The sequence below is a fragment of the Dipodomys spectabilis genome, unplaced genomic scaffold, assembly GCF_019054845.1.
Source record: "Dipodomys spectabilis isolate Male_0828 unplaced genomic scaffold, ASM1905484v1 ptg000001l, whole genome shotgun sequence".
In the NCBI taxonomy this organism is placed as follows: Eukaryota; Metazoa; Chordata; class Mammalia; order Rodentia; family Heteromyidae; genus Dipodomys; species Dipodomys spectabilis.
In genome coordinates this window covers 20,116,397-20,144,226 of record NW_024870678.1, presented here as the reverse complement: position 1 = coordinate 20,144,226, position 27,830 = coordinate 20,116,397, and the positions used below count along the sequence as shown (strand labels likewise).

General features: G+C 40.0%; 1 protein-coding gene across 1 annotated transcript; it reads right to left on the bottom strand.

The window, feature by feature from the left end:
* Window positions 1–555: 555 nt before the first annotated feature.
* On the bottom strand, window positions 556–8,917 carry LOC122125571 (trace amine-associated receptor 7a-like). The gene is given in 3 exon segments (XM_042700122.1): window positions 556–745; window positions 748–1,633; window positions 8,894–8,917. Coding segments are annotated over 3 exon segments (1,080 nt in total). The 3' UTR covers window positions 556–575.
* Between the last annotated feature and the right edge of the window lie 18,913 nt (window positions 8,918–27,830).

Genomic DNA, 27,830 nt, shown 5'->3' with positions numbered 1-27,830 from the left:
AACCTAGTTATCACATAGTACAGACTCACCTACTCTGGACAAAGAATCAGTATCTTTTAAAGCTTCTGTTAGATTAGAAGAAAATTACAAAGGAACAGAGACAATATACATATATGTTTTCAACACATATATAGGTATGTGTATGCATATATATATATATATATATATACACATATATACGTGTTGAACGAATACAAAGTTATAAAAGCTATGAATCAGAATTTTAACATTTTCCACAGAATATCCTTTACTTACATTATTTTAAATTGTTTCAAGGATGCACAAGGAAGGGATAACAGCTAGAAATATAAGGCAGCACAGAGAAAATGAAGTAGCTCAATACCATGGAGATAAATAGCAACGTTTGGCTCCAAGTCCTCTTGCTTCAATTATGATTAGAATTTAATTTATATCTGCCAAAGTAAATTGTATCTAACTTTAAATATTGAGAACTAAGTTGAAATGTGGCTCAATAATGTTACATTAGAGGATCTTCCACATGTATTTGTTAATTCTTTTCCTGAATACATGTGTATTTGAACATGTGTATTTGAACTCTCTCTTAAAACAAAAGCCTACTCAGGAAACAAGTTTATGGATGAAGAATCTCCTTGCAAGATCCTGCCACTGACAATCAGTCTGATGGCTTTTCGAAACCAAGGATAAAAGAAAGCATAAATCAAAGGGTTCATGGCTGAGTTGTAGTAAGCAACCCAAACGAGTATTTCATACACATATGTAGGGTGATGAAACCCAGGAAGGCATCAATGATGGAATCAATGAAGTACGGCAGCCATGAAATCAGAAAAGCCACCACTGCGATTCCCAGCGTCTTGGCTGCTTTCCTCTCCCGCCTGGCTACCCTGTCTTTGTAGCTGTCTGAGGACACTGTGGTCTGGTTGCTCATGCTCTCAATTCTCCTTGCCTGTTGTCTGGCAATGAGGAAAATCTTGGAGTAAACAGAAATCATCACAAGAGTAGGAATGAGAAAGAGTAGAAAATTGATCAGGACCCAATTTTGATTCACTGCGACTTGACAGCCCCCCACACACGTGAGGGCACTGACCAGATCCTCCAGCCCAACTTCATTTGCCCCTGTGTAAAGAAGGGAAAAGCTGTATGTGATGGACAGGAGCCAGGAGAAGGTGATGCAAGCACCAGAGACAGACACAGTGAACCTGACTGGGTAGATGAGGGGGTCAGCGACAGCCAGGTATCTATCAACAGAGACAAAGCACAAGTGGAAGATAGAAGCATAGCAGAATGACCCTTCAAAACAAGAGTGGAATCTACAGAAACTGTCTCCAAAGTACCAGCAGCTCTCCACAGACCTAACCATGCTGAAGGGCATCACAGTCAGTCCCACCAAGAAGTCAGCACAGGCCAGAGAGGCAATGAGGAAATTGGCTGGAGAATGCAGTTGCTTGAAGTGAAGGATGGAAGTCATCACCAGAAGGTTGCCACACACTGCCAGGGCAGCCCCCAAGCCAAACAGTGCATAGAGAAGCAGGCGGGGTCCTGGGGCATAGGAGGTTTTGATGCAGGATCCATTCACATTCTCATAGCACAGCTGGACAGCTGCAGGCAGGCTCAGATCACTTCTCATGTTTCCCAGCTTTGTTTCCCCAGGAGGCTGTCATTTGCTGTGTCAAATATATGATCCAAAGAAAAGATATGAATATGTCAGTAGTTGCTACCATAATTCCCTTTTCCTTTTCCTTACAAATCCTTGTTCCTTGTTCCCATGTATAGAAATTTTCATATCTTCTTCTCGTTAAATTATTTCTTTCCAACCTCATATGAAAGACACATCCATTATTGTATAAAATGCTGTCTTTCTATTTAAGATGGGTCTACATTACCTATTTCTTTAAGTCAGAGAAGTGTTAGTCTTCAAAAGCAGTGATTTATTCTCTAATGCCTGGTTGAATACCACCTTTTATTAGCATTTTTATTCCAATTTAACAAACCTAACCTAATCCCCAAAGCACTCTTTTTCCCTCGGGAAAGTAACTTAATGACTCCAAATACTTGATGCCCCCAAGACTGAATCCCCATCGTGCAAGTAAGTCCAGCATGAAACTTTTCCAGACCCATTATGTATATTCCAAACACCAAGAGATTTTTTTTCATCAGTCATGGGTCTTGGCCTCTGGGTATTGGCGCTGTCTGCTTGAGTCACATCACCCTTTCCACCAAAGCATTTTTTATTTTAATTTCCTGATGACATTTGATCTGCTCTTGAAATGGAGAATAAATAGTACCTGTACAATCAAACCGTTGATCAGACTTCGAAAGCTTTCCTATGTATGCTTACCAACTGTTGTTAGAGATAGATTTTGCAGTTTTGTGAGAACTGCTTATTAATGATTCTCATATTGACTGCCATTATAATGCCTTCAGCATTATAATGTATTGTGTACATTAAAAGAAGTCGAAGTGCAAACAGAGCTATGTTAATACATGTAATTAGCAAAGTTTGGTTTTAATAATTCAAATTTGGAAAAAGTGGGGCATCAGCGAGAAGGTTTCCATCATGTGATTAGTTTAGGAAATGATAAGTACAAATAAAAACAACTTCTTCTAATATTAGTTTATTTTTAGTGGGAACAACGGAAAAGATTACTTCATAAAATATAATGTAGAGAGAGCTTCAGAATATTGAAATTACAATATTTAACTCAATATTATTTTCTTCCTTTCTTTTGTAATCAGTCATGAGGCTTGAACTAGGGACCTATATTCTTTCCCTGAGCTCTTCTGCTCAAAGCTGGTGCTCTACCATTTGTAGCCACAGCACCATTTCTGGTTTGGGAGTGGTTAACTGGAGTAAAGAGTATCACAGACTTTCCTATCCAGTTCTGCTTTGAACCACGGTCCTCAGATCTCAGCCTCCTGAGTAGCTAGGATTATAGGCGTGAGCCAGCACCCAGCCATCGATACTATTTTCAATACTAAAAATATTTCTCTAAATCTTTAGTGACTGTCAATTTGGCAAATTATATTTTAGATTTTATACATTTAAGTGCAGTGTAGATTTCAAAAGCCAATTCTGTAACGGAGTTAACATTGATGAATACTTGCCAAGTAAATGAAAATACTTGGTTTCTTGGTTATTTGAATGAATCTTCTCAGTTGACTACATAATAAATGATCAGAATCTAGGAAGTATCCTGATACCAGTTTGCCTAATTAGCCTTCAGCCTTCTGGGAGCCTTCAGCTAATTGTCCACAATTGCACTCAATTTAAGTTTTTATGTATGCTCAGCTTCCCACATTCTTCCCTGATCTTTACACTCTGTGTCTTGCCTTGGCACTCTGATTCTTCCTGTCTCTTCCTGTCTCCTGTCTCACAAGGCACAGGTTGGGTTCTGTTTCATATCCTGCCTCTTCCATTCCATGTTCCTAATTCCAAGCTGGGCATCCTTTTCTTTTCTTGTACATTTGGGACTTGTGGACCAATGTAAGGATATAAATTCTGAGCCTCGTCTGTCTTCTCTCATCTGTGGGAAGGGAGGGAACATTAAACAGATAAGACTTATTTTCTGGTCTCTCAAATACTACTCACAGTAAGAACTGTGTCTAGTAAAACAAAGTAAGTGGTAAGAAAGTTATTTGTCTGGCCAAGGGAAAGAATGGTCTTGGAAACCCACTGCATAGAAAACCCATTCTGAGTATTGCTCATGTACTATAACTTTGGTAAATTCAGCTTTTTAGACTCTTGATCCTCTATGTTTTTATGTCACCATCATAGATAATGTTCATAGAAATTAGTATATATTATGGCATTGGAGATCGAATTTTCAAAAATCCAATAAGATGAGTAAAACAATCCTGACAGTTCCAATGTCATTCTTCACAGAAATAGAAACACTAATCCTAAAATTCATACAGATTCATAAAAGAGCCCCAAATAGTTAAATTAATCCTTAGCAGAGAGAATATATGACAGTTATTACAATTATACTGCAGAACCATAGTAATAAAAACACTGTGGCACAGCCACAAAAGGTTACAAAAAGCAGTGAAAGTAAATAGGAGACATAATCCACATAGCTAGAGCTATCTAACTTTTTACAAAGAAGCCAAACCATACACTGGAGAAAAGGCAGCTTCTTCAACAAATGGTACTAGTGAGTATCCTCCTTCAGGAGACTAAAAGTTGACCCTTATCTCTTACTCTACAAAAACAACTCAAAGTAGATCAAAGATCTTAATGGAAGTCCTGAAACTTTGAACATACTACAGAAAACATAAGGGAAATTTCTCTACTGATACTGGATAACCCAACATCAGGTCACTTCTCTCAGGAAATGATTTTTGTTTTCTCAGTGGCCAGTGCTAATGAGATTTAACACTGAATTATAATGATTTCTTTTTTTTTTCATTATTTAGAGAATACTTTATTAGTTTCTGTAATCAAACCCACGTAGATAAGACTTTACATATTTAATGCAGTACGTTTATCCCTATACAAAGGGAAAAAAATTAAGTTTAACATTTCTAGACCAATATGGCTATTAATTTCTGTACAATGCCAACTCAACACGGTAAACTGGGATACTTTTTCCAAAGTTGACAGCACAGCTAAAGTTTCCAAAAATTCAAATTATATATATATATTTATATTTATATAAAAAACAATAATAGCAGTATGTTATGCATCAATAGCAGCAACAGCTTTTCCAGGTTCTGCAGTCATCTGAACAAAATTAGATATCCAGCACATCCATTAATAAAAAGAAAAAAAAGATAAAAAAACAAGACCCCAGAAAAATGCAAAGTTCTGTTACTGTTGTGGTACCTGGCACCATTTTTTTAATTAACTTCTCAATCATCATCTGGAAAGAAAACATTCTTGAGTAACATCATTAAAAACAGCTCTGGTAAAGCACAGTCACCAATGATTTCTTTCTTGCAGGTACTAGGATTTAAACTAAGTACTTTTCATTTGCTTGGCTGAAATCCTATACACGAGCGACACCTCCAGCCTCTGATTTTTTTTTTTTTACTTTTTATTTTGTAAAATAGATTCTTGAGGATTTTCTGCACAGAATGGCTTCAAATCACAACCCTGAGTAGCTAGGATTACAAGCATCAGTCACTGAAACCCAGTGAATTATGTGGATTTCTTACAAAGAAGACTGAGTTTTCTTCATCCTGGCTGAGTACAAACAGATCCCATATTGAGTTGTGTCCTGGTTAGATTTCAGACTTTGTTTTTTTTTTGTTGGTCGTGGGGCTTGAACTCTGGGCCTGGGCGCTGTCCCTCAGCTCTTCAGCTCAAGGCAAGCGTGCTACCACTTGAGCTACAGCGCCACTTCCAGATTTCAGACTTTGTGAATGCTGCCTTCTTTCTGTTACCTGTTTATCTGGAGGTCTTCATTGAAATCTTACAGTATTTATTTACCTTGCTTTTTTGTCTGTGGTGGACCCTGAACTCTAGTTTTTGCCTCTCCAGCCATGGGAAACTGCGGACACTCTTCTCAGCATTTTAATTTATTCTTGAGCCTCTATGCACAGAAATCTAGTCATAGAAATCAGACAAAACCTCAAGAACAAACACAAGGGCATGCTGCACTCGTCTACTCTTCTTATTTTTCTTAATCTAGTGTCTCAAGAAGCTTCTCTGCTTCTTAAAATACAATTTCCAAAAATCCCTGAAAAGTAAATCAAAACTGTAGACAGAGTTAGAGTAAGCATATTCTGTTTAGTCTCGATGTGATCAGAGTAGGAGTCGATGCTGCTATGAATAGAGGAATTTTAAGAAGTGCCAGTTCATCTTCTACTCTCCTTTTCCTTTTTCTATATGATTTTCCATCAGTGACCAGCTGCTTGGCTTGCTCTCCAGTATTGCTGTTTGTTCAATTGCTTATCATTGTTCTCTGCAAGGGGATAGTTTAATAGAAGTTATTTCATCATAGGGCAGATCAGAAAATTCCTTTTCACCCATATTTTTGTTTTCTATTTTATTTGTCATTTTTTGTCTGTCCTGATTCAGTCAATAACATGTACTTTCCATTCTGATTCTTGCCTAGTACCATAGGCTTCTATATTAGGCCATCTTTTGTATGTCTTGAGAGTTTGTCATCTCACAGTTAACTAGCTATAACTTCATCAAAACCACTAGTGCCATGTTTTCCCCCTATCTATAACCAATTGATTCTGAAACTGTAGCTTCTCCCAACACTTCCAGACTGGTGTGTAGAAACTTCTTTTTTTTACAAGAGGTGTTGAAGGGATTAAACAAAAGTCTTCTGAAATTTAGAGAACACATTTTCCATGGCATAAGTTTTGGCCATTGAGAGACAGAAGTTGGTAGGCAGCCAGTAAAAGACCACATAGTAAAAATTTGTATAGCTAATTATATTCTCACATACCAAATGTCTCCATGCTTTTGTGTCTTGAGAAGTAGAGACTACTAATATTCACTCTAAAATGTTTGCATGTCTCTACTGAAGTATTCAGACTTGACTATTTCCTTGTAGTGTCACTGAGAAATTTTAAGGGAATATATATATGGGGCATAATGCAGAGTCCCTTTTCAATTCTAAATCCTGGCATTTATTTCTTTGTTAGTTCAGTCTCTGGACATAACTTATCTTTGTGTTCCTATAACATCTTCCTAATACCATGTAAAAGTAACAGTGAGAAACTTAGAGATATTGCCTGTTTACTTGGGGAATATCACAGGATATCTGCATGTGTTTTGAGATTTGTGCGTTTTAAGTGTCTTTAAAAAATAAGGAAAGCTACAGATACACCAATCATATTGCTCCAGTTATTTGCAACGGGAACCTAAAAAATGGGATACATAGAAAATCCATATCCATTTACATATTCACTAACAATGAAGAGATTACCCAGAGCCTGAAAGTCCAAAGGTTTGCAAAGAGACCCCTAAAAATTCTTCCCCTCACAATGAAGAGTAAAACACAGTCACTATTCTCAAGTTTCTCTGGGCTGGTTGGAACTCAATGTTTTTGTATATAATATTTCAGAGGAAAAATATGATATTGTAAGTAATTTATTGGTTATGATCTAGTGTTTTAATCTATAACAATTTTTTCTCATTAATGCATCTTTTTAATGTGGCCTTATTTTTTAAATATTAATAAGTTTTTTATTGTGAAAATACCATACAGAGGGGTTACAATTACATGAGCAAGGTAATGAGTACATTTCTTATCAAGCATTGTTGCCTCCTCCTTTGTTTCCCCTTAACATCCCTGCACCCCCCACCAAAGTTGTAATGTTAGTTTTTCAGCATAACATCTTCTACATCTCATTGTTGCAATGGGTCCACCTGTATCCCTATTTAAACGATTTGTTTTTTCCAACATTTGTTTTCACCAACATCAAATACAGTGAAATCAGAGGTTATACAGTGGGGGAGGGACATACAAAGCAACAAAGAAATCACCTTATAAATATGTTAACAATAGCAAGAAAGAAAAACCGTCTGAGTTCTTGTCTTGGGGTTCATTTCACCTATCATCAATTTATCTGACCATTTCTGCTTGTCTGCTTGTAATAACACTAGTTATTACAAATAAGGGAAACCATGGGACCTATGTTTCTTTGGGCCTGGCTTACTTAATAGAATTTTTTCCAAGTCTTTCCATTTCCTAACTAATGGAGCAATGTCATTCTTTCTGATGGAGGCATAGAATTGCATTGTGTATATATACCACATTTTCTTGATCCATTAATCTACTGAGGGGTATCTGGGTTGGTTCCATATCTTAGCTATGGTAAATAATGCTGCAATAAACATAGTTGTGCTGGTAGCTTTAGTATGGTCTTGTCTGTGATCATTTGAGTAAATGCCCAAAATTGGGATTGCTGGGTCATAGGGGAGCTCTATGTAGAGTCTTTTGAGGAACCTCCATACTGCTTTCCAAAGTGGTTGAACAAGTTTACACTCCCACCAACAATGCAGTAGGGTTCTCTTCTGGCCACATCCCCCCCAGCATCTGTTGCTATTAGAGTTCTTGATTATAGCCATTCTAACTAGGGTGAGGTTGTATCTCAATGTTGGTTTGATTTGCGTTTCTTTTGTGACTAGGGAGGTTGAACATTTCTTCATGTGTCTATTAGCCATCCATCTTTCCTCTTCAGAGAAGTTTCTCTGTAAGTCTTTAGTCCACTTATTTATTGGGCAGTTGTTTCTTTGAAGATTTGTTGTTGGGGAATTTAATTTTTTGTGTTCCAGGTATATTTTAGATATGAGACCTTTGTCCATTGTATGGCTAGTGAAGATCTTCTCCCAATCTGTGGGATTTCTATTGATCTTTCTAGCTATGTCCTTTGCCATGCAGAAGCTCTGCAATTTCATGCAATCCCATTTGTCTAACCTTTCTTTGATTTTTTGTGTTTCTGGGGCTCTATTAAGAAAATTTCAGCCTGTGCCAAGGAGACCTAGGGTTTCTCCTATTCCATTCTGTAATGTTTTCAGAGTGTCTGCTTTGACTCCGAGGTCTTTGATCCATTTGGAGTTGATTCTGGTGCAGGGTGATATATAAGGATCTAGCTTTACTTTTCTACAAGTGAGTAACCAATTTTGCCAGCACCATTTACTGAAGAAGTTGTCTTTCTTCCATTCTATTTTTTTTAGCTCCCTTATGGAAGATTAGATGGCTACAGATCTGTGGGTTCGTTTCTGGGTTTTCAATTCTATTCCATTGGTCCTGAGGTCTGTTCGATTACTATGGCTTTATAGTAGAGTTTGAAATTTGGTATTGATATTCCTCCAGCACTGTTCTTTCTCTTAAGGATTGTTTCCCTGGCCTTATTTTTTAATAAAAGGCTGTGCTCTAAGTCTCATGGGATCATTATTATAATTATAATAAATTATAAATTATAATTTAACTAGTCAATGAACACATCAAGCAAAATTATTGACCATTTTGTTCATTAAGACTTTTCCTAATAGGAATAGTCTAATTAAATGCATTCGACTATACATTCCTGAGGTTACAAGTTATACACAATTTTTCTTCATAAATACCAATTAGTTATTTGCATAACCATATGATTATACTTGTCATTTATATACATCTCTAATAAATTGTACATTTATTAAGAAATCTGTGTCAGGGGGTATATTTGAGCCTACCATTTTGAGACTAGCTCATACAATCCAGTGATATTTTTTAAAGTAAATTAAAAATAGCATGATATGTACATTTCTTTGGAAGAAACAGCTGTATTGCAAAGCTCATAGAACTCATAAATGTTATAGACCATGATAGACAATTTGCTCCATGAAAGTTAGAATGTGTTTGTGACTTTAACTAAGCATCACTATCCCACAATACTGTGAAATTTGGGAAATTATGGAACCACTTAATCACAATAAAAATTTTGGAAAAAAAGAAAAAAAAATAGCATGAGGAGGGAAGAATGTATATTCTTTTATAGTTCTGAGAGAAGAAAGGAATTCGTCAAAGGTAATAGATAGTACGAGTTGGCATCTCCACATTCTCATTCCTTTTGTATCTTGGCCTGTCAAAAACTTACTTGACTGCTTTTATTTTTGTCGGTCATGAACTCTGGGCCTGGATACTGTCCCTCAGCTCTTCAGCTCAAGGCTAGCCCTCTACCACTTCAGCCATAGCACCACTTCCAGTTTTTGAGTAGTTTATTGGAGATAAGAGTTTCATGGCTTTTTTTTTTTTTTTTTTTTTTTTTTTGCCCAGGCTAGCTTTGAACCACGATCCTCAGATCTCAGCTTTCTGAGTAGTTAGGATTACAGGCATGAGCCACCAGTACCCAGCTACTTGACTGCTTTCTAAAATACAATTTTCATAAACCACCAGTAAAAGCTGTTTTACACTGTGGATAGAGTTGAAGCACTATTTGCTTAGTCTCCCTCTGTCACAGAATGCGCAGACTTTTTCAACGACTATGAGGCATTGGAGAAGGTCTATTTCACAGTTTCCCTATTTTATATGATTTTCACCAATTCTTAGCTAAGTGTTCTCCAATGTGCTAATCATTGCTCTATGTGTTCAACTTAGCTTTCCTAATTTCAGCCACACTTTTCTCATTGTTGGCATACAGAAAAGCCATTGATTTTTGGGGGTTAATTTTATAACCTGCTACTTTGCCAAAGTTTTGAATCAGCTTGAGTAATTTGGGAGTGGAGTCTATGGGATTCTTTAAATACAAGATCATGTCATCTGCAAAGAGGGAGAGTTTTATTTCTTCTTTCCCTATTTGGATCCCCTTTATGTCTGCATCTTGTCTTATTGCTGTAGCTAGGCATTCTAATACTAGATTGAAGAGAAGTGGAGAGAGTGGGCATCCTTGTCTTGTTCCTGAGGTAAGAGGAAATGGCTTTAGTTTTTCACCATTGAGTATAATGCTGGCTGTATAATGCAGCCTTTATTGTATTGAGGAATGTTCCATGGATTCCTAATTTTTCAAAAACCTTCATCATGAAGGGGTGTTGGATCTTGTCGAATGCTTTTTCTGCATCTATTGAGATAACCATGTGGTTCTTATTCTTGCTCCTGTTGATGTGATGAATAATATTAATTGATTTGCGTATATTGAACCAGCTTTGCATCCCTGAAATGAATCCTGTTTGATCATGGTGTATGATTTTTTGGATGAATTGTTGAAGTCAATTGGCCAAAATTTTGTTGAGAAGTTTTGCATCAATGTTCATCAAAGAAATGGGTCTATAGTTCTCTTTCTTTGATGAGTCCCTGCCTGGTTTTGGGATGAGGGTTATGATGGTTTCATAGAATGTGTTCGGTAGTGAGCTTTCTCTTTCAATTTCATTGGAGAGTTGGAGGAGTATTGGTGTGAGCTCTGCTTTGAAGGCCTTGTAAAATTCCGCTGTAAAACCATCTGGTCCTGGACTTTTCTTAGCTGGGAGGTCTCTTATTGCTGTTTCTATTTCAGTGCTTGATATGGGCCTGTTAAGATAGTTTAACTCATCTTGGTTTAGTTTTGGCATGTCAATATTTGCTAGGAAAAGGTCCATTTCTGTCAAGTTCTCAAACTTATTAGCATAAAGTTTTGAGAAGTATTCCCTTATAATGTTCTGAATCTTGGTTGTTTCCGTGGTGATGTTTCCATTCTCATCTCTGAGTTTATTAATTTGGGTGTGTTCTCTTCTTTTTCTGATAAGATTTGCTAAGGGTCTGTCAATTTTGTTAAGTTTTTCAAAGAACCAACTCTTTGTTTTGTTGATTCTTTCTATAGTTTTTTTGGATTCTAATTCATTTAATTCTGATTTAATTTTGATTATTTCTTTCCGTCTACTGGATTGGGGTTTATCTTGCTGCTCTTTTTCAAGGAGGTTTAGATGTGTCATTAAATTGTTAGTTTCAGATCTCTCCAATTTGTTGATGTAGGAGCTCAGAGCTATAAACTTGCCTCTGAGTACTGCCTTTGCTGTGTCCCAGAGGAGCTGGTATTTTGTGTGTTCATTTTTGTTGAATAGCATGAACATTTGAATTTCCTTTCTAATCTCTTCCATGACCCACTCATGATTCAGCAGTGTGTTGTTCAGCCTCCACGTGATGCCGGACTTTCTTTGGTGGCTTTTGGTGTTGAGTTCTAATTTTATTCCCTTGTGGTCAGAGAGGATGCAAGGTATAAGTTCAATGTTTCTGAATTTAGACAAGTTTGCTTTGTGGCCTAAAATGTGGTCTATTTTAGAAAACGTTCCATGTGCTGCTGAGAAAAACGTGTATTCTGATGCTGCTGGGTGAAATGTTCGGTAAATGTCTGTTAAGTCTAGTTGATCTATGCAGCTGTTTAGATCTGCGGTTTCTCTGTTGAGTTTTTGCCGAGTTGATCTATCTAGTGGGGAGAGTGGTGTGTTAAAATCCCCAACGATTAATGTCTTTGGATCTATATGGGATTTGAGGGAAAGTAGTGTTTCTTTGATAAATTTGGGTGCTCCATTGTTTGGCGAATAGATATTTAGAATTGCAATATCCTCCTGAAGGAGAGATCCTTTAATTAGTATGTAGCGACCTTCTTTATCTCTTCTCACAAATTTTAATTTGAAGTCTATTTTATCTGATATTAGGATTGCAACTCCCGCCTGTTTATGGGGGCCGTTTGCTTGGTAGATTTTGTTCCAGCCTTTAACATTGAAAATGTGTTTGTTTTTACGGGCAAGATGTGACTCCTGCAGGCAGCAGATAGAAGGGTCTTGTTTTTTAATCCAACTAGACAGTCTATGTCGCTTAATTGGAGAGTTCAGTCCATTAACGTTAAGAGATAGGACTGAGAGGTATTTGGGAATTCCTGCTATATTATCCACCTTCTTGGGGGCTGTAAAAACTGGGTTCTTCCTATGGTTCTTGGATTCTCAGTTTGGGTGCAGTTTCTTGGCCTTTATTGCGGTCTTGTTGGTTTTCTATGTGTAGGACATCTTTAAGAATCTTTTGTAGGGCTGGTTTGGTGGAGATGTATTGTTTCAATTTTTCTTTGCTATGGAAGGTTTTTATTTGGCCTTCAGTTATGAAGGAGAGTTTAGCTGGGTACAGTATTCTTGGTTGATAGTTGTTTGTTTTTAGGGCATGGCATACATCATTCCAGGCTCTTCTTGCTTTGATTGTCTCTGCTGAGAAATCTGAGGTGATTCTAATTGGTTTCCCTTTATAGGTGATTAACCTTTTCTCCTTGACAGCTTTAAGGATCTTTTCCTTGTTCTGAGTTGATCCTGTGTGGATTATAATGTGACGGTGGGATGTCCTATTCTGGTCTGGTCTATTTGGGGTTCTAAAAGCTTCTTGTATCTGAATAGGCCTATCTTTTTGTATGTTTGGGAAGTTCTCTGCTAGGATCCTGTTAAACAAATTTCCTAGACCATTAACTTCTGTTTCTTGGTGCTCCTCTACACCCATTATCCTTAGATTAGGCCTTCTGATGGTGTCTTCCAGGTGTTGGATAGATCTATCATATTTCTTGGACTTGTCTTGAATGGTTGTATGTTCTTTCTCTATAATATCTAGGCTGTCTTCAATCCCTGAGATTCAATCTTCTGCAAGACTCTCTACTTTGTTTTTTATCTCTTTTCCTTCTAATTGGTCAGCTTTGATGGCTTCAAGTTCTTTGTTGAAGCTCTGTTTTAGGTCTTGTATGAATTTCTTTACTTCCTTAATTTGGTGTTCAGTGTTTGTTCTCAAATCACTTAGTTGATTGGTTATGGTTTCTTTGGACTCCCATTCCTTCTGTTGGGTTCCATTCAGCATTCCCTTTGTGGTCTCCCTGACTTCCTTCAGTTCTTTGTTAATGGATTCCATGAATGCCTTTAGTGATCTTTGTGTATTCTCTACCTGGTCTCTCAATTCCTGTATTACTCTTTGATTAGCTTCCTGCCGTTCGTGGGATTCCTGCAGTTCTCTTTGAGTGTTCTCAGCCTGCTCACGCCATTCCTCCCTTTCTCTTTGAGTATCCTCAAGTTGTTCACGCAAATCCTGTATCTCTCTGATATTTTTAAAGTTAAAAAATACTTTTCCAGATTTTCTAGATTTTTTCTCAGTATCAATATTGATATATACACCTACTCCACCATTACTGGAAGCAGATGTCCCATATAAAGAACTGTTCAACGAATGTAGCATGTTAGTTGCCCAAAGTCACTAAGTACATTGCCAGTTTATAGAAATTCAGTAACTAGGGGAAATATCCATCTGAAATCCCTGTCTCCATGTCAGGGAAAGAATGATTTTGTCTGAGATTAGTCCTCAATGTAAACAAGTTGATTTTTAGTCATATAGTCTGAAAAAAACCCACCCCCCCAAAACAAACAAACAAACAATTAACTTTAAAAATTTTAATTCTGTGTTTATTTTTTCTCTCAGCTCACACTTTAGTACTAGGCTTACTTCGCTTGCAATCAGCACTGACCAACATCATTGTTTCAATGGACACTTCTAAACAATAATAATAACAAGCTTTATTCTTTATCTTGATTATAAAGGAAATTTTTCTGAAGTCCCACATCTAAGAATGTACTGAATTTAGGTGATAAGTGTACTTTTGCCATATAATTAGGGAAACAATGAGAAGTTAGAAATTGGAGGGCTGAAACAGGCTAATCCTCAACTGGTGTCTTGGTTCCTATTCACTTGAATGATAATATCAGACTTAGCAAAGCCTTTGGATAAGGCTTACTGGACCATGTATTTAACTCTAATCCCGTCTTTCTTCTTCCTCTCCTCCTCCTCCTTCTCCTCCTCCTCCCCCTTCTTCTCTTCTTTTTTTTTTTGGTCAATCATGGGAATTAAATTCTGGACCTGGGCTCTTCAGCTCAAGGCTAGCGCTTTACCACTTGAGCCACAGCTCCACTTTCAGTTTTCTGGTGATTTATTGGAGATAAGACTCTTACAGACTTTCCTGCTCAGGCTGGCTTTGATCCTCAGAACTCAACCTTCTGAGTATCTAGGATTACAGGCTTGAGCTATTGTTGCCCACCTTCTAATTCAGTCTTTTATAGGCAGTGAGGTTATAATGTGGTCACAACTATACCATTATACCTGTGTATTCAGAGAGCCATAAGCTGCATATCTAGGTTAGTCATGCTTTAAGAAAGACTACCATGAAAGCTATGAAAAACTTCTCTCACTTTTGTGAGGTTCTGTGTATCCACTATTTGTTTAAAAATAACATCACTTCTAGAATTACATTTAGGTTTAGCATCAGTCATGACAAAATGTTTTGCTGTATACATCACAGGATGTATTTCAATTCTTTAAAAAAATGTTAAATTCCTGTCACATTCATTTCCTACAACTTAGCCACTATGTGTTCTATTGGACTTTTTTTGAAACAGACCATTCAACTCTTCTACTTACTATTACTATTATTTTGTTGATTGTGGGGCTTGATCTCAGGACCTGGGTGCTGTCTCTAAGCTTTTGTGTTCAAGGATAGCACTTCACCACTTTGAGACACAGAGCAATTTCTGGTTTCCTGCTAGTTAATTGGAAATAAAAGTCTCAAAGATTCTCCTACCCTGGCTAGTTTCAAACCTCCATCTTCTAATTTCACCCTCCTAAGTAGCTAGGATTACAGGTATGAGCCACTGGCACCCAGCTTTCTTTCACTTATTTTTTTTCTACATGTTTCCTCTACTCTAAAACTAGAAAGTAATATTAAAAATAAAAATAAAACTAAGATGCATAATATCTTTCTAATTCTGCCACAAATAGGCTAACCTATGGACTATCGCTGACATTATGGAACTTATTTGTTAATAAAACATAAGTAGTATACTCAGTTTTTACTTTGCTATCTCATCTATTTTTGAGAATTCATTCTTACTATCAAAAAAGAAAAAAAGAAACATTGTACATCATTACTTGAGAGCTCTTGTATGCACAAATTTTCATAAGGCAGGTAAGAAACCCTGTGTCCCAGCATACAAATCCCACCCACTGCCAAGTTCTCCCTCTACCACTAAATTAATATACCAGATTGAAATGTGGAAGCTGACTGGAAGGGCCTGGCCTTCTTATGGGCCTGCCACTTCAACTAAAGGGAGATAGGAGCCCCAAAGAGGGGCTTGTATGGTGTGGTGAGAGACTTAGGCCCACCAAGTAGCTAATTAAAAGGCTATACTACCAGCCTAAGATAGGAACACCAGCCGAGGCTTGGACCTGAGATTTCAGAAAACATACCTAACCACTTTTCTCCTCATCCATGTTGCATTCCTGCTAGATCAAGGGCACGATGATGATAGAAGATCAGGGTGGTAGAAAGGATTTGAATGGGGTTCAAGGTGCTAAAAAATGGAAACTTGGGTGGCTAAGAAGCCATTCTTGGGAACAGAGAATATGGCCTAATGCAAACCCACCAGTGATTGAAGTTTTCAAGGATCAAGTATGTATCCATTCTATTTATCAGTTTGCATGTTATTTAAGCTCACAAACTCTACAGTATCTTAATAATAACAGTAAAATTATATTTTAAAAGTACTTTTGTAGAAAGAAGAAGTTTCTGGGGTGCCACCGAGTCCAGGTAGTGACCCCGAGTGATCACATGTCTGAAACCATCCATTATGACATAGGTTGATGGATTCTTCAATGGAATTGATACACCTGAGGCCAAACACAAATGAGGCTAGAGAGCACACAGGGCCTACAGAGGCCCAGAACTTATGTTACCTTCCACCACTGCACCAGCACCTAGTTCACCTAGTTTAAGAGGAGGAAAATCCCTTGCATGGTTTACTGGTGGGCTATTTCAGACTGTGAGTGCCTATCCAATCAGAAAGCAGAAACATTTTGTAAGGTCCGCTCCTGGATGGCAAGCAGACTCCACCCTCCTCGCAGCAAAGTCTCCACCCAGTACCTGCGTTACCTAGGCAACTGGGACACCTGGAAGAGGTCACATCTGCATCCACTGAGGTCACATCTTAACCTGATATGGCCACACCTTTCCCCGCCCATACCCTACATAAGGCCTAGCCCAGGCCCAGGCGCTCTCTTGCTCTTCTTTTCTAGCTCTCTCTCTCTGTTCCTTTCTAGCTCTCTCTGCTCCCTCTCTCTTTCCCAGCTCTCTCTCATTCCCAGGCTTTTCCCAGCCACGTGGAGTGCCAACCTTGCCTGGTCCCAACAGGTCTACTGAATAAACCTACCCCTTATCTGAATACCACGTGAGTGCTGGTGCAGTTCTTACTCGGCAACCTCTTTTTAAAAACCTAACACATTTAAATCTTGTTCAGCCGACCCCAAGTATGGGGAAGGAAAAAAAATTGTCCCAATACAGGAAGCTTTGGTTTTACCTAATCCTCATTAACTGAGTGACACTAGGAACTTGTCCCACCTGAATATATTTTTCCCTTACTAAAAAATCTATTCCTATCAATTTATTCTTTATGTGAAAACTGCCACTCCTGAATAGTGTAAGGTCCGCCCCTGGATGGCAAGCAGACTCCACCCTCCTCGCAGCAAAGTCTCCACCCAGTACCTGCGTTACCTAGGCAACTGAGACACCTGGAAGAGGTCACATCTGCATCCGCTGAGGTCACATCTGAATTTGATATGGCCACACCTTTCCCCGCCCATACCCTAGATAAGGCCTAGCCCAGGCCCAGACGCCCTCTCTGTTCATTTTTCTAGCTCTCTCTCTCTTGCTGCTCTTTTCTTGCTCTCTCTGTTCTATTCTAGCTCTCTCTCTGTTCTTTTCTTGCTCTCTCTCTTTCCCAGCCACGTGGAGTGCCAACCTTGCCTGGTCTCAGCAGGTCTACCCCTTACCTGAATACCACGTGAGTGCTACTGTTCTTACCCCTCTCTCTACTCTTTTCTGGCTCTTTTCTCTCTCTCTTTCCTCTCTTCCCAGCTCTCTCTCATTCCCAGGCCTTTCCCAGCCACGTGGAGTGCCAACCTTGCCTGGTCCCAGCAGGTCTACTGAATAAACCTACCCCTTACCTGAATACTACGTGCGTGCTGGTGCTGTTCTTACTCGGCAACCTATTTTAAAAACCTAACAAATAGCTCCTAAAGTTTCTTTTCTACTTTTGTCTACTACCGACTCAGAAGGGAATCCATCTGGCATCACATGTATTATTGTTAATGCTTTCAAATGCACAGTTGAATTCTTTCACTAAAAAGAAATCATTAGCAGCTCATATTACTGGGAGGGAAGGGACACAACATAAACATTTGATCACTACCTGGAATTCAGGGAAGCTGCTAGGAGGGAGCGGAGTAGAGACTGGCAGGTAGAGAACTCCCAAGTAGGCGTTACTTGCTTACTCAGGGTGACTCATCACAGGGACCTAAGTAATCTTATCTTTGATATAATCTACAATTCTTAACTTCCTTAGTATTGTCCTTATGAAGTGATGAACTATTTTTTTAAAAACTTTTTTTTTTTTTTGCTGGTCATGTGGCCTGAACTCAGGGCCTGGGCGCTGTCCCTCAGCTCTTCAGCTCCAGGCTAGCACTCTACCACCACTTCTGGCTTTTTCTGCTTATGTGGTGCTGAGGAATCGAACCCAGGGCCTCATGCATGCAAGGCAAGCACTCTACCACTGAGCTACTTTCCCAGCCTCTGAAGTGATGAACTATTGTCCTCTGTGTGTGTGTGTGTGTGAGAGAGAGAGAGAGAGAGAGAGAAAGAAAGAGAGAGAGAGCACATAGTTGAATAGAAATAAGCATAGCATGTTAACAGATTGTAAGCACACAGAGAATTCACAAAATACAGTTAAGCCTCTATTATGATATGACTTATAAGTGAAGAAACTCATATAGTAATACCCAGTCACATTGACAGTTGTCTGTGAAGATGTTGGTGTTAACAATGATGAACTCTTCTTTTCTTCCTCCTCTTCCTCCTCCTCCTCCTTCACTACTACTATTATTTAGTCAGTGCTAAAGATGCATCCTGGGACCTCATGCATGCTAAGCAAGTTCTCTATCATTGATTTGCTTCCTTAGCTTACTATTATTCTGACTTTATTATTTGTTATTGATGGACTAATATTGTCTTACCAATAAATACTTGATAAAATAGCTCTATTCCAACCATCAATGATCAAAAGTATGATAATTTTTCTGCAATTTTTTATGCAATTCATTTTAATATTTTTTAAACTACACAGAGTTCCACATTATATAATGCTTGTGCTTTATTATCAGCTAATTGAGAAAACACATGACAAAGCTACTTTGACTTAAGCAATGCCTTTAAATAGATTTTTGTTTGTTAATAAAATAAATGTATTTTAATAATAGTACATATATGTGAAAGACATAGTATTTCTGTACTTTCACCTAGGACATAGCAGATTTATTTCTTCTTTGCAACAGTTCTGCAGCCTCTCCCTGTCCGAACCAAAAAAGTCAAGATCCAAAGCTCACTGGATTGAAAGACGAGGCTCAGCATTATATTCCAAGGTCCACATTCCTTGACCGTCTCACAGAGTGAAGCTGACTTCCATCCTCAGTGAGAATTGTTCCAAATAAATCCATAGGCTCACCATGACTTTGTATGCTGCTAGCAACATCTACAACTTTGTGTGTGTGAGTGTGTGTGTGTATGTTTGTATGTTGGTACTAGGGCTTGAACTCAGGGTCTGGGATCTATCTCTGTGATTTTTTTGCCCAAGGCAGTGCTCTACCACTAGAACCATACCTCCACTTCTTACTTTTTGGTGTTTAATTGGAGATAAGATTCTCATGGACTTTCCTGCCCAGGGCTGGTTTTGAACTGCAGGCCTCAGATCTCCAGGATTACAGGCATGGGACCCTGGTGCCCAGCCACAACTTTCTTTCATTCATCAGTGAGTCCTAGAAGAGAGTAGTAGTGTAGTCCAGTCAGAATTAAACAAAGATTTTTGTTTAAGACACTTTGTTTTATAGAGGGCAGCAAAAAGAGTAGAAAAACAAACAATATACAATAGATTGGAAGTACATTCTCTACTTACTGATATGAGAGCTTACAAACTTTCTGATCAGGATTTATTTTCTCCATTTATTTTATACAAAGGTTATACTATAGCAAAAGTGCACATCAGGGGGTATATATTTTTTATTTCTTCAGATTGCTTTCCTTGTTATTTAGACAATTGTTAATGTCAGCTTATTTTTGCAATTATGGGAAAAAGCACATATTTGTATAAACACAATACTGACTGACAATTCAAAACATCAGACTTTCAGCTTCTTCTTAAGGAATGAGAGTAAGGATGCTTACCTGAAATCATTTGGAAGATGGGGATAGACCTGCTTCTTAATATTATGGTATAAACAACACACATGTATTGTTACAAAGACATCCATTTTTCCTTTGTCCTTTTTTACATTTAACTTTCTTCTCCTAAGTATGGTCAATTTTAATTAAACTATTTTACTATACGAACATGAAACAGATACATCTTGCATAAAGTATTTACAAATGGATTCATTAATAAAATATATAGCATGTGATGTTATCTTTTCATATAGCAAGCTTGTTACAGCATAGTCTGTGAAAATCAGATACTTGAACAAAGATTTAAGGCAGTCATTCAAAGACTTGAGAAGACAAATAACTTTATCATTTGTTTTTGTCAGGATTTCACTGGATTTTGATATACACAGCTTATATTTTTTAGTAAAACTGTCGAGAGCCCTGCAGGGAGTCTCTCTGCATGATAAGCTTGACTATCTCGCTGGAACATCTCTCAAGGCTATTTACAGAATCTGGTCTTTGCATCCTGCCCCAAACAAAGACCAGGTAGCTGCTATTGACCACCTTTTCATATTGCCCTAAGCAAGCATCCTGCAGCTGCTACGCCCAATGAAAAAGCTTCCTTATTCTAAGCATATAAATACTCCTGTGTGAAAAATAAAATTTGGCAGCTTGATCAGAATCCTTGTCTTGCTGTCCTTCTTCGTGTCTCTTGTCCCTTCATTCCTTCTCGGTTAGGTTCACTGCCCTGGTTGAAGTCCTGCGGGTCGGGACAACTGGCGCCCAACGTGGGGCACGAGCCTCTGACTGAGGAAGGAACGCCGTCCTCCGGGAAAACTTGGCCAAGTACAGTCCGAGATCGCGAGATTGCCTCGACAGACCCCACCGAGAGACAGATCCAGGAGGAGAGTGGGGACGGCGCATGGTAAGTGGCCCACTATGGGACAAGCAATATCGTCACATGATCTATTTCTGTCAGACCTCAGGGAGGCCTTCAAGACACGGGGAATGCGGGTTAAGAAAAAGGATTTAGAATTATTTTTCTCATTCATAGAGGACTTGTAGGAATCATAGATGCAAAAAGATGGCAAAGAGTAGGAGATTGTTTAACAGATTATGAAACCTTTGGTTCAGAAAAGGTTCCTGCTACGGCCTTTTCCTATTGGAATTTGATTAATGAAGTTTTAAAAGGTTCTCTATTTGATAGTGGAATTTTAAAACTTGTAAAAACAGGAGAGGAGGTTCTCCAACATGCCTCTAGGCCCCCCTCGGCTTGCCCATCAGTTGTATTAGATATGACTGCTGGTCAATTTACTGAAAATCCCTTCCTTTTGTGGCCCAGCCCTTCAAGGGCCCACTACCCCTCCAGATCCAGATGTTTTTTCTCCCTCCCCTTTACCTAACCTGGCACCTTTAAGCGAGACTCTTCAACATAGGCGAGAACACCTTCAACTTTTAAAAGAACTGCGGTCCCTTGATTATGAACTCCGCATACTGGCCTTGGCCGATACTCCAAAAACGCCTGATAAAATTAAGGTTAGATCAGGCCATCAATCAGTTCTCGCCTTTCCAGTAACTCGGAGCCAGACAGATAGGACCTCAGAGGGTGAGGAGGATGAATCAGAAGAGGAGGAAAAGGAGGATGAAGAGCAGGATACTGGGGATGAAGAGGAACAACCCACCCAGGGAAAAGGCCAACAAGAGTATAAGAGGCTTACCCTCCGGTTTGTTGAAAAGCTTAAAAAATGCATGTGCCCAATATGGCCCGACTGCGCCTTATACATTAGCCTTGTTAGAAAACCAAAGTGCGCGCTGGCTCACCCCTAATGATTGGAAGTTCCTGGCCCGCGCCACCCTTAGTGGGGGTGATTTTGTTTTATGGAATGCGGACTTTAAGGAACAATGTAGAGAGACCGCGCAAAAAAATTTGGCTAAAACATCTTCAAAAACCTGGACCTATACTAAACTTTTGGGTAATGCACCCTTTGATTCCAATGCTAAACAGGCACGCTTTCCTACTGGACTTTTGGCACAAATTCAAAACGCTGGCCTTTATGCTTGGAAGCGTCTCCCTCAAAAGGGATCGGCTACTACTTCCCTGGCAAAGGTTAGACAGGGGCCAGAGGAACCCTACAGTGACTTTGTCTCGCGGCTTAACTTGGCTGCCGAAAGGCTTCTTGGGCCAAGTGAAAGTGAAGGTGCCTTTGTTAAACATCTTGCCTTTGAAAATGCTAATCCGGCATGTCAAGATGTCCTCCGACCACATAAAAACAAGGGTGACCTCTCTGAGTTCGTCAGGCTTTGTGCTGGAGTAGGAACTGCTCACACCATGGGGCTCGCCATAGGTGCTGCTTTTACCAAGGCATTTCAAGGTTCAGTCCCCAGCTCGCATACTTGCTTTAACTGTAAACAACCTGGTCACTTTGCGCGTGAATGTCCCTTCGGCAAACAAAGCCAAGGGGCAATGCCCTCCCAAGCTACAGGTAGACCACTCCCTGCCATTCTTTGTCCCAAATGTGGTAAGGGCCATCATTGGGCCAACGAATGTAGATCCAAAACAAATGCCCTTGGACAGCCCATTCTCTCTCGGTTTTCGGGAAACTTCCCTCGGGGCCAGCCCCTGGCCCCGACCATCCCCAAGACAAGCCCAGGGGCAATAGGGTTTGTCCCCTCCCAAACTCCCAGGCCTACACAAGCCCCCCACCTCTCTCCACAATTGCCTCCCTCCAGCGGGCAACCCCAGGCAGTGCAGGACTGGACCTCTGTGCTGCCACCGACACAGTACTAGACTCTATACAAGGACCTCAAATAATACCCACTGGGACCCTGGGACCCCCTCCGTCTCATATGTGTGCCCTTATTCTTGGAAGAGCCTCTGCTACCTTACAAGGTGTCCAAGTTTTTCCTGGTATTATTGATAATGATTATACAGGAGAAATAAAAATTTTGGCCACGGCCATTAATGGGATTGCAGCTATTCCAGCTGGAACTAGGCTTGCACAATTGATACTGCTCCCATTAAATTCAGGGGATTCTTCCACTGCTCAGACCACACCGCGAGGAACTGCTTCTTTGGGGTCTTCTGATGCGTATTGGGTTCAGCCTATCACTCAAAAAAGACCCACCCTCACCCTGCGAATTGAAGGAAAGGAGTTTCAGGGAATTTTGGATACTGGTGCAGATGCCACAATTATTTCCCAAAAATATTGGCCACCAAGTTGGCCCCTTACCCCGTCCCTAACTGACCTTAAAGGCATAGGGCAGTCAAAAAACCCTTTGGTAAGCTCCAGGGTTCTTAATTGGACTGACAAAGAGGGCAATAAGGGAACTCCTTTTGTTGTTCCTGACCTCCCTGTTAACCTATGGGGTCGCGATATCTTGACCCAGATGAAAGTTATCCTTGCTAGTCCCAATTCTGTGGTTACACATCAAATGCTCAGTATGGATTTTGTCCCTGGTACGGGTCTTGGAAAATCAGGAGAAGGAATCGTTGAGCCCATCCAAGCTACCCAAAAAATAGATAAACATGGGTTTGGGTATTCGGATTTTTAGTATCGGCCCCTGACCCTCCTGTGCCCCATGCAGATAAAATCATTTGGGAATCCCAAACGCCTGTGTGGGTGGATCAGTGGCCTCTTACCCAAGAAAAATTGGAGGCTGCCTCCATGTTAGTACAGGAACAGCTGGTGGCAGGCCATATAGAGCCCTCTACTTCACCATGGAATACTCCTATTTTTGTTATAAAGAAAAAATCAGGCAAATGGTGCCTTTTACAAGATCTACGCGCCGTTAATAAAGCTATGTGCCCAATGGGAGCGCTACAGCCAGGCATTCCCACACCGGTGGCTATTCCCAGGGACTATTACAAAATGGTTATTGATTTAAAAGATTGTTTTTTTACCATTCCCCTACATCCTGAGGACAGACCCTATTTTGCCTTTAGCCTTCCTCGCATTAACTTTCAAGGCCCCATGCAAAGATTTCAATGGAAGGTACTCCCCCAAGGTATGGCTAATAGCCCTAGCCTTTGTCAAAAGTATGTTGCCCAGGCAGTGGACCCTGTGAGAAAACGATGGCAGCGCGTCTATATATTACATTATATGGATGACTTGTTGCTTGCTGCACCTGACACCCACGAACTTAGAAACTGCTATTTAGACCTTTATAAAGCCCTTACTGCCCTGGGACTACAGGTTGCCCCCGATAAAGTTCAAACACAGGATCCCTATACTTATTTGGGTCTAGAACTCCAAAATAATCAAATTCGGGTTCCTCAAATTCAACTTCGTTTAGACCATCTTCACCCCCTTAATGATTTTCAAAAGCTGCTTGGAGATATTCAATGGCTTAGGCCATACCTAAGGTTGTCCACCAGCGTGCTTTTGCCTCTTAATGAGATTTTAAAAGGGGATTCTGACCCCTCCTCTCCTCGCAAGCTTACTCCCAATGCTCGAAATGCTTTAACCCAAGTTACTGAGGCCATTGCCCAGCAGTTTGTTACACAGATTTCCTATAATCTTCCTCTGGTCTTAATTATTTTACATACCCCTCATACACCCACAGGATTGTTTTGGCAACAGATTCTCCACTCCAATAATAAGGGCAGCCCCCTGCTTTGGGTCCATTTACCCACCACATCCCCCAAGGTTATTGCTGTTTACCCTGCCCAGATAGCCTCTATCATTATCAAAGGTCGCTTGCTTTCTCAACAATATTTCGGCAAGGACCCTGATACCATTTTAATTCCATACACCAAAGACCAGACTCAATTTTTACTCCAGACTGGGGATGAATGGGGCATCGCCCTGTCAGGATTTTTAGGACTAATTGACAATCATCTCCCCAATGATCCCCTTTTACACTTCGCCCAGCTACATCCATTTGTTTTTCCCAAGGTTACTCAAAAGGCTCCCATTCCTCAAGCCCTCACTGTCTTTGCAGTGGCTCAAGCAATGGCCGTGCAGCCTTTGTTGTTAACAACCATACCACCACCTTTGATGCCCCTTACCAATCAGCCCAGCTTGTGGAGTTATTTGCTATAACACAGGTTTTTATGACGTTTTTTGATAAGCCTATTAATATTTATACAGATAGTGCTTACATTGCTCATTCTGTTCCCTTGCTAGAAATTTCACCCGCTATTAAAACTTCTTCCAATGCGGCATTTTTATTTACTCAGCTTCAACAGCTAATTCAGGCCAGGAGACATCCATTTTTTCTGGGACACATTAGGGCACATTCTGATCTCCCTGGCCCTCTTACACAGGGTAACGCTCAAGCTGATGCGGCCACTCGTTCCATTTTTCCGGTTTTTGTTGGGTCTGTCCAAAAGGCTACAGAATTACATAATCTCCACCATCTAAACTCCCAGAGCCTTCGATTGCTTTGTAAAATTACTAGACAACAAGCACGGGAGATAGTAAAGGCATGCCCTGCCTGTGTTGTCTCCCTTCCTGTACAACATCTGGGTGTTAACCCCCGTGGACTGCTACCCAATCAAATCTGGCAAATGGATGTTACCCATTTTCCTGAATTTGGAAAAACAAGATATATACATGTCTCCATAGACACATTTAGCGGGTTTGTTTTTGCTTCACCACACTCAGGAGAAACTGCCAAAGATGTTCTCTCTCACCTTGTTCTAGCCTTTTCTGTAATGGGAAAACCAGCCCACATAAAGACAGACAATGGCCCAGACTATACCAGTGCCAAGTTTAAACAGTTTTGTGCTATTTTTCAGATTTGTCATACTACTGGGATTCCCTATAACCCCCAAGGTCAGGGCATTGTAGAACGAGCCCACCACACCCTAAAAACCTGGCTTACTCGCCTCAAAGCCTCTGCCTTTTCATTTTCCACTCCTAGGGATTGCCTTAGTCACACATTGTTTGCCCTTAATTTTCTAACTCTGGACAATGAAGGCCACTCGGCAGCTGACAGGTATTGGCACCCATCTTCCAGTTCTGCCCGCCCGTCTGTCATGTGGCGAGACCCCCTTACAGGCAAATGGAAGGGCCCAGATCCTGTTCTTATCTGGGGGCGAGGTTCAGCCTGTATTTTAGATCAAGAACAAGCGGCCCCAAGGTGGCTGCCAGAACGCTTGATAAAACAGGTGAATGGCTTACCACAACCCAGGGGAAGCCTTCCCCCCGAGGATGATGCCTTTTCTCTTGCAGATGCAGCTAGAACTCCAGACATGGACCATCCTGTTTAAATTTATTAAATAACAGATTAATCTCTTGGTTTCTAAGCCCATACAGGTTCATCACCATCGCCTTGATATGGCAGACCGCAGCATCGAGATCTAGGATTGACCCCAGGCTTTTAATTAGTGTTTTGCCATGAGCTTGTTCCAGTGGGAAACAGCCCTCCTTTTTTTCTTATTTAGAAAACCCTCCTTATTCATAACTCCTGACCTTTCAACGGGCAAGACATATTGCCATAAGGGATAGGTTCGCCCCTCCTCCTATAGGCCCCTCCGCTTGGGGGAGGATGCACCTATGGGAGGAAGAAAAAATGCTCTAATCAAGGGTGCAGGTAAGACTGCAGGGGGATGGATCCGCGAGATCCCAAAACCCAAGACCCCTGAGTGGCAAGCTCTGGTGCATGACGGTTGGCATGCATACCCACAAGCCGTCTCCTCAAAAAACATGCCAAGGTCTGTAAAATTCCCCTCCCCGAGTGAGGACGCTCGCTCGGAGTGGAGAAAAACCCTGGGCCCTTAGAGGAACAGAGCCTCTGTCACCCCCTCAAAAAGAGCACCAACAATTGATGGTCAATTTTCTAAATAAGAAAGGGGGAGATGTCGAGAGCCCTGCAGGGAGTCTCTCTGCATGATAAGCTTGACTATCTCGCTGGAACATCTCTCAAGGCTATTTACAGAATCTGGTCTTTGCATCCTGCCCCAAACAAAGACCAGGTAGCTGCTATTGACCACCTTTTCACATTGCCCTAAGCAAGCATCCTGCAGCTGCTACGCCCAATGAAAAAGCTTCCTTATTCTAAGCATATAAATACCCCTGTGTGAAAAATAAAATTTGGCAGCTTGATCAGAATCCTTGTCTTGCTGTCCTTCTTCGTGTCTCTTGTCCCTTCATTCCTTCTCGGTTAGGTTCACTGCCCTGGTTGAAGTCCTGCTGGTCGGGACATAAAACAATTAAATTTTATGTTGGGGTGGGTATGGGGGTTCACACCTATAATCTCATTGCACAAAAGACTGAGGAGAGAGGACTATGAATTACACTGAAACTCTGTCTCAAGAAAAAGTTCTTATTCCAATGAGAAAACGGATTTTTTATTGGAGTGTACAATATTTGTTTCAGGATTTGCTGTCTTCAAGAAATCTTTGCTTATATTTGACTTGCTCAGTTTTATGTTTCTAATGTCATATACAGTGCCTACTTCATAGTACAAGAGCAAAACAACAACAAAAAAAACACCCTTAAAGGTGAAAATCAATTCATTTGAATTGACCTCTTAAAATTCTCTATTTCATATTACTGAGAAAGAACTATAGAGACCATCTTGTTATACATACCTCCTATGATCATAAATTATGTTCTCCAAAGGTAACATGTATAACAATATCATTCCTAAGGGTGTGTGTGTGTGTGTGTGTGTGTGAGACTACAGACTCTACAAAATGGAAGGAAAGGGTTGCTGGGTTCAGGAAATGCAAGAGTTCAAATGTTTTTCAAATGATCTATAACCACAAGAAAGTGTCACATTTTAGCTCTTTGGAAAGTCCTTTAGATTACAAATTTATTTGAAGAATTTACAATTTTATATTTTTACCACTCAAGTGATACTTTAAATTGTTTTGTCATCAGAGAATAAAACTTCCAAGTCAGACAGAAACCTCTCTCCCACTACATGTATTTGAGACAACTAAGCAAACTCATAAATGCGAAAGAAATTATAGCATACCCAAAGATAGAAGTAGAAATTTCAGAGTAAATGCAGAAAATGAGAAGGCCATTAAGTACCACTGAATGGGAAGGAACCAACAAATCTTATTCATCTGTCACTAAATTCTAAACAGTGCTGAGACACATGAAGATGGCAGGAGCTGTGAACCAAATACTGTGTGTTCTCTTACTTGCTACAAACATATGCTTGCCTCTCTACTGTCTTACTTCATCTAATTCCATGCTAGAATTGAAACCCCTGCAGTAATCTTT